Source organism: Arachis hypogaea, chromosome 13 (assembly GCF_003086295.3).
Source record: "Arachis hypogaea cultivar Tifrunner chromosome 13, arahy.Tifrunner.gnm2.J5K5, whole genome shotgun sequence".
Taxonomy (NCBI): Eukaryota; Viridiplantae; Streptophyta; class Magnoliopsida; order Fabales; family Fabaceae; genus Arachis; species Arachis hypogaea.
Window position 1 is genome coordinate 140,544,806 of NC_092048.1, and position 8,015 is coordinate 140,552,820.

The window sequence follows — 8,015 nt, forward strand, 5'->3', positions numbered from 1 at the left end:
ATCTTGAAGTCTTACATCTGTTTGTAGCATTAAAATGGCTTCAAGTACACTCTCTTATTAAACTGGCCCTTAGTATTATTTTATAAATTTATTTTTGTATGGATACAATCATAAACACATCTTCGGACTTGAATACTTGATGGTAAATCTAGGCAGCAAGCCAGCAACACTGGTCCTCCATGAGTCGACGTTTGTTGGCCAAAGGCGAAGAGGTTTACGCAATGGTCCCAAAAACCACCAATTATGCACGCTTACAGTTTACACTTACAAATAACAATTAAGTACTTAAACCGGTAAAAGCAAGATCAATATCTCTATTCAGCTTCAAAAGGACAATGTTTATTCATTAGTAATTATATTTAGCATCAGAATAATAAGAACCAAAACACAGCTGCCAATTTCTCTTTAGTGGAGACAATATAACATCAAATATCTTTCTCGGGTACACAGATGCTCCTACTATAATTTTAGTAACCAGCTGTCCACCCACCACTCTATTGATCTTTAAACGTGAAAACAGATCCAATAGCAGCGCAGCTTAGGAAACAAAAAAGGAAAATAAAACATTAATATCAAACAGCCAATCCCCTGAAATAGCTAATTATGAAAAGTGAGATCTATAAATGGTTGGCTCTACCTATCAATCAACTTCTGCCGCTTAAATACAAATAGTTTGATCATTCGGTCCCCCTGTTCCGTTCTCCACCACAACAGTAGAAGTGTGGACGCTTGACACGGCCACAACTCCTGTACAAGAGTCAAGTTAAATACTCATCTGAACCAACAAACACAATATTTGACCTTTTGCTCTAATCATAATAGCTGAAATTCTGATTTTAAATCTTAAATGAATCAACAATTCTAAAAAATTTCTACTAGGTACGACAATTTTACGATTTAAATTTTGTTACAGCTTCATATTTTATGTGTTTAACTTACTCTTTAGATTTTTCTTGAAATCTCAATTTTCTCTACCTTAGCTCTAATTACTTAATATCTTGGCCAGAAAATTCGTATATTTAAATCGTCTGCTCTTTCCGCTATAATGTATAATTCTATGTGGACATATACTTGGTAAACATCACTATGCACAATACTTCACACAGAGAATACAGGAGAAACCCAAACATGACATGTAGGCGAATTGCAATTTGCAACCCCTTACCCCGGTTCTGTTTCTTAAGATATAGTTGCATTGCAACTTTAATCCTCCATTAAATAAATTGTGCCTCTCGCACTATACCATTCACTAATTCAGTGGCCCCGGTCCATTCCTTTCAACAGAAACTAGAACACTTTCCATAACACTGGGAAAATGTAACAAGAACCTAGAACTAGAAAACAAACTCATATGACGAGATATTTACCAAAACTGTTGTATCATAGATTCAAAGATATGATAGGTACCACAGAGTTGTTCACTGGAACAAAGTATCACACCTAATACCAAATTGAACAATTTCATGACAACAATAACGATAAACCTTCCAAAATCAAAAGGTATAAATAATAAATAACAACAAATTATATAGGGAAGCAATCCAAAACTTACTTGCATAGGACAATCACAGGAGTAGGTTTCAAAGCTTTGGGTCCATTCCTTATTCCTCTTTTATGCTTTGAAATCTACATGATAGACAACAAAAATGAAGCAATTATACAGCATTTCAATTACTACTTAAATCGACGTAGATTTGGCTCTATATTACTCGTTCCTAATGTCATGTTATCTCTAGAGAACCAAGCAGGAAGGGGAAATTTCAAAAGCAGGAATACCTTACCTTCTTTTTAGGCACAGCCATGAGCTCCAAAGAACCACCAAGGTAGGAACTTTGGGAACTGAACTCAGGTAAAACCGATTGTGATGATTGAACCCCGTTGTCAATGATCCCAGCTAGAGGAGGAGATTGGGCCACAGATTGCATCCACCTTCTGAACCCTAAAATGCTACCCATTTCCCCTCCAGTGATCTTAAGCACTGCGAATCTCGCCGCCGCCATTGCTATAGGATTTAAACAACACCACCGGGAAAGTGAAAATTGAATGAAAATGGAAAATAAAATGACGAATTAATTGAAGTTTAATGGTTTACCAAAACGAAGGCGATGAAGTTGAATGCTTGCAATAATGGATAGTTAGATGGAGACAGAGTGAATTGAAGCGATAGTGTGAGCCCGCTATGACAAATTTTGGATTAGGATGGTGGAGTTCGTGATCGAAGATGAAGCGAGTATTCTTCTGCCACTCTCCAAAGTCCAAATGCAAAAAACCCTACTTATTAATGGATGAAGAAGAACAGTGGAGGTAGACAGTTCTTATTTTCCACGTCATCGTATATTAAAATGAAATTGTACTCACAGAAATTCTAAAATCACTAATATTTTTAGTTATTGCACAGTAAATTTAGTTATTATATATAAAAAATAATAAAAATAAAAAAATTTTAAATAGTATATAATTATCACACAAAATAACGAGACTCTAAATAAAAAAATACGTCAATTCTAGTTAGTATTTAATAAATAAATTAATAATTTAATATATTATTTAATTATATTTTATTAGTTCAAACAAAAAATATTAACAAAATGGTTAATCAATTTCATATAAATAAATATAAAAATTTTAAAAATATTTTTTATTTAATACTTTATTATCTTTTAAAATAATTATCAGAAACAGTTTAAATTTTGTTTTTCTAAACTAACCTACCTCATTTTTAATTCCAATCTTTTACCATCCTTACTCAAATCCTTTCTTATTCAACTCGTCTCTTTCTCTTTACCACCCCAAGTGAAGTAGTTGCTTACTTTGACATAATTGAGATGGATAAATTTTCAGCCATTGAGATAGATCCTGGATGTAATATCACATGAAAAATATTTTCTTTCATCACAAATTTAATAGAGATGATTTGATCTCTCACTTTCTTGATATCTATTACGTTTTTTTTTTACTGCTTATTCATAATAATACCTACCCCATATATTTTCTTCACATTTCCCGTATACCAAAATTTGAACTTGAAAGTATCCAACTTCTTAACCTTCGCACTAACCCATTTTGTTTCTTGTAGGCACATGACGTTAATCTTCCTCCTTGTCATGGCATCCACCACCTTCATAAATTTTTTTGTTAGTGTTAGTCCCAAATCTCAACATTCTATCGTCCCGACCTTTACCTTTTTCTTTGTGAACTAGTTTATTTACCCTCGTCCGTTCACGAAAACGCAAAAATTCTTACTCATTTAACACTACACCCGAGCACCGATGCAGCGGCTCTTACTCATTTGACACTGTACGCGAGCCATATAGCGCGTTACTTCCGGGCAACGACCTAACTTTAGCACAGTAACGTTTTTTATCCATGTCATAAAGATTCGACTAAAATTTTATGTTGACTGTCAAAGATCTAACACAGCCCTCTTTTTTATCTGTATTTAGGACCGGTTATATACTGTAACTGTATTATAGGCGGAGTTGTAACACTAATAATAATAATTAAAAAAAAGGAGAGGACGATGGTGTTAGTGGCGACAGAGTGAAAATGTTAGTAGTTAAATATAAAAGTTTGATGAAAAAATTTTGAATGGTGGTGGTAAAAGATTAGAGATTGGGATAGCAGCATCGAATGATTCGATATTAAAAGTGAGATAAATTAAATTAGGTTTGGAGGAGCGATTTAAAAATTTTGAATAATATTTTAGAATATAAATAATTTTGTCAATCGAAATTCATTTTTATGTACACAAAATTAAATTTATTCTTTTGTCAGTAAATTTATCAATATTTTGAACCTTCATATGCAGAAGTTTAAAGTTTTCAAATTTCTTATTTTAGTAAATGTCCAAATTTTATACGATATATAAGATTTTGTTTTTTCACACTCTGGAATTAGTTAATACATATTATTAGTCACCTATATCTCTATATAAAAAGATATAAAAATATTTTATCCACACTAACAAATTAATTGCTATATTAAATTATTAATTATTATATATTTGTGTATAATACATATTGATTTTTTAATTAAATAATTAACCACTTAAATACTTAAATATATTATTAAAGTATAATTAATCTTAATATTAATAAATTATTAATTTTTTTTACAGTAATATAATAAAAAAAATGTTATAAAATACCAAATTCATATTACTTTATAGTTTATAAAATAGCTGAATAATTATTGCTGATTTTTTGCATACAAAACATATACAAGCCAGGTTCGAATAGTAGCAGTAGAAACACGTTTTGAGGGCTGGTGGATATGGATTATTCATGACAGAAGAGGCACACACATTTCTCAACATTTTATTACGCCAGCGACGTTGCTGAATATTTGTAAATGGACAATCCCTTAAACGAAAAGAGAGAGAGAGAGACCCAAAAGGGCACACATTCTCCTCGTGCCCAAGGGCCACGGCCCAAGGGGCAGATGGGAAATGGACCAACACATAAAGGGATTAGGAGAGATAAGCTTTCTGCATCCTTTTCTATCACAATCAAGTTAACCTTGAAATTTGACTATGACTTGGCTCTTAATCAATTAATAGAACTTCCGGTTTTTTCATTTCATTTTTAGTATAAGTCTAATTATATACTGTGACTACCATAACAATGATAATCTAACAATACCTATATACTCATAATACATACGTAAATGAGATTACCAGTTGGCACAATCGGTAAAAGTAGTGTTTTGTTTATTTGGTTAAATATTTTTTAAAACGAAAAAGTTAGTAAAATATAAAATGAGAAGTTAATTAGTTTAGTAAAATATAAAATGAAAAGTTAATTAGTTTTTAAATTAACGATAATATTAGAGACATAAAAAAATTAAAATTTGTCTTATTTAATATTTATTTTTTTTAATATTTATTTATTCCTCTCCTCCAACTTTTTTCGTCGCAACGCTGTCCTATCTTTTTCTCCAACTCTTTTCACTCTCATCGCGATACCGCCACATGAAAATCCTCTAGCCGAAACGTCATTTAGTGTCTCCTCCATTCGAGCAGCCATTGTGCCATGCCAAATCTGCACCGTCAATCATCGTCCATTGTGCACCAGTTATTCGCCGGCCGAAGAAATCCGTCCTCCACGATCGACGATGCATAAGAGAGTGACTGTCGCAGTTACGCCACACATAACATTCTCAACATTCTCCTTCTTCTTGTTGTTGTAGGTTTTGAATGATTTTTTTTATTAATTTTAGATGTTTTTTTTTTCTTAAGTTTCGGATGTATTTTTTGTATGTTTTAGATATTTTTTATTGTATTTTGAATTTTTTTATCTTTCTAAGTTTTGGATTTTTAATAATTTTAAATATTTATTTTCTTAGTTTTTAGATGTTCTTTAAATATTTGTTTCCATCTGATTTTGATAACTTTTTTTTAGATTTTTACATGCATATTCATTTGGCTTTGGATGTTTCATATGATAACTTGAATTAAAAAAAAAAAAAAACGACTCGACGGACGGTGGTAAGTGACGCGGACAGTTCTAAGCATGGATGGTGGTGGATGGTACAAACGACTTCTGAGCGAGAAAAGGTGGTAGGCGGCGCAGCAAGTAGCACAGTTTTGGATCGCAGTGTGTAAATTTAGATTTTTTTTTCCCTTCTTAGTGGACTTCTTTTATACAATTCATAAACTAATTGATTGGAGTTAGTAAATATCTTAATTGATAACTTAGCAAAAATGTTTTCATAAATATAATGTGGTAGTTATTAGAAGTAATTGAACTATCTGATTTTATAAAATAAAAAATTTTAATTATATTAAAATCGAACACTCTAATTTCGTCTTTATAAAATTATAATTTTTTTAAAATTAAAATCAAAATTTTCAATTTTATTTTAAAAATATATTTTAAAATATTTTTATATTAAAATTAGACCCTTCAATTTCACTTTTTACAAAATTAAAAGATTCATAATATTGAAAAGAATAGACCCACCGATTCAATGTCGAGTTTAAAAAAACTACAAAACATATCTTTTGATTTTGATTTTTGTTCAACTGTCCTCATATTTTGAAAAAAAAGAATATACTTAAAAAATCAGATTATAGCCATATGCACTTTTTTTCCATGTTGAAGTATCAAACATGTATGTAAAGTATAAAAATTAATTTGTGAAAAATATATTATCTTATAAATTTTTTCTTTAATTCTTTCTTATAAATAAAAAGTATGATTTAGCTAACAAATATTCTAAATATATAAGGTAAACTTATTAATTTAAAAATTTTATATAAAAATATAAAATTAAATTCTTAATGTATTTATTGTATATTTATTAAATAAAAAATTGAAAAAAAAATTATTAATAACCATACACAAAATATAGTTAAGTCCTACAAAATAAAGCTGCCGGCTATGTGGACCCATGCAGCTTCTCGCTTTCCTTATACGGAAACGAATAAAACGATTTTTGTCACTTGTCGCTTTTTATTTTATTTTATTTTATTTTTAAATCCAAATGAACTTTTTTAAATTTTCGCTTGTTCATAATTTGCCCTTCGGAAATCCGAACGTTCCAAACATGTCCTTTTTTAAATGCCAAACTGATAATAAGTTAATAACAACGATAATATATATACAATATAATACATGATATTCCACACCTCCTAATTAGAGTTGGTAGTTTTTTTGGGTTTGTAAATGACACACCCGCATCACAAAGTTAAAATCATGTCTAAATAGCAAGATGCGATTTCATATACACATGCACGTGGGATTACATGTTTATTATTTAAATTAATTAAATTTTATTATATCATTAGATCGATAACAACCCAAATATATTTTAGAGAGAAAATGTATATTAAAATTATTTTAATGGGTTAATAGTTAAATTTGTCTTTAAAAATGAGATTTTTTATTTTTTGAATTTGTCTTTAAAAAAATTATTAAATTAAATTGGTTTTTTAAAAATTATAAATTAATTATATTTATCTTTTAGTCATTCTATTAACAATTTTTGTCAATAATTAATGATATAAAACATTAATTGACAATATACATAATATTTGACATGTCCTATTAGATGTAAATTACATATATTTATGAAAATAATAAATATTAAAAAATCAGCAGAATTTATTATTTTTTGTCATTATTTTAGCCATAAGTTCAGTTTTTTTAGTCTAATAATCTAATCATATACTTTTAATCTATACTTTTAAAATGATTGAAAGATAAATATAATTAATTCGTAATTTTTAAAAGACTAATTTAATTGATAAAATTTTTAATATCAAATTTAAAAAACGCTTCTTCTTTCATAGAATAATATAACTATTAATCCTTATTTTGATTTTGTTAAACCCATTGGTGGTAAAAGGTTTTTTTGAAAGCAATGCAGCTTTTGGTTTTTTTGCATGACCCACTTTTCGGATATAGTTATTGATTAGGCTTAGTCGCTTAGAGACCGGGTAGCGTAACACACTAACACACTTCAATCTTCATTGTCATAACTCATAACTCATAAGATGATAAGAATGATTTCAGGAGGATTAATTTTCTGCCATCTTGGCGCGTCATAAACCACTCAATAGTTATTCCTGCTCATATATATATATATATATATATATATATATGTGTGTGTGTGTTCATACTCTGGTCCAATGATAAGGTTTAGGATCCAACGAAAGGTCCAATCTAAAGGATTGAGCCTCACCCTACACCGACCTTCAATCTACGAAGTCGGTGCTTACCATGACCTGCTCTAAAGAAATCGGGAACGAGGGATCAGCTGGCAGATAAACCTTCACTCAAGAGGATAACTGCCCCTAAAATCTCTTTAACCACTTCCAGGAGCCATATCTCAACTCTCCTAAGATAAAGAGACGGTTATTCTCCTTAAAAGGCGGAACTACTCCAACGGTGGTTATGGGTTCACCACTATAAATACATTGACATCCCTTAGGTATCTCTAAGCCCAATACTTTCTAGACCTGCTTACACCCTTGCTGACTTAGGTATCGGAGTGTCTTTGCAGGTACCACCCCC

The 8,015-nt window shown here is 30.2% G+C and overlaps 1 protein-coding gene across 1 annotated transcript; it reads right to left on the minus strand.

Moving 5' to 3' along the window:
* Window positions 1-317: 317 nt before the first annotated feature.
* On the minus strand, window positions 318-2,310 carry LOC112792249 (uncharacterized). Its single transcript, XM_025835417.2, has 5 exons — window positions 2,093-2,310; window positions 1,782-2,002; window positions 1,553-1,626; window positions 638-747; window positions 318-537 (listed from the first exon to the last, which is right to left on the minus strand). Exons 2-4 carry the CDS (start codon window positions 1,998-2,000, stop codon window positions 678-680), a joined length of 363 nt encoding a protein of 120 aa, XP_025691202.1. The 5' UTR covers window positions 2,001-2,002; window positions 2,093-2,310; the 3' UTR covers window positions 318-537; window positions 638-677.
* Between the last annotated feature and the right edge of the window lie 5,705 nt (window positions 2,311-8,015).

Bases quoted from the DNA above. Each gene is read 5' to 3' on its own strand.
- LOC112792249 (XM_025835417.2), bottom strand. From the start codon at position 2,000: ATGGCGGCGGCGAGATTCGCAGTGCTTAAGATCACTGGAGGGGAAATG. The intron at 1,627-1,781 runs GTAAGGTATTCC...TCTATCATGTAG, and splicing joins TGGCTGTGCCTAAAAAGAAG to ATTTCAAAGCATAAAAGAGG. The intron at 748-1,552 runs GTAAGTTTTGGA...ACTCTTGTACAG, and splicing joins CCTGTGATTGTCCTATGCAA to GAGTTGTGGCCGTGTCAAGC.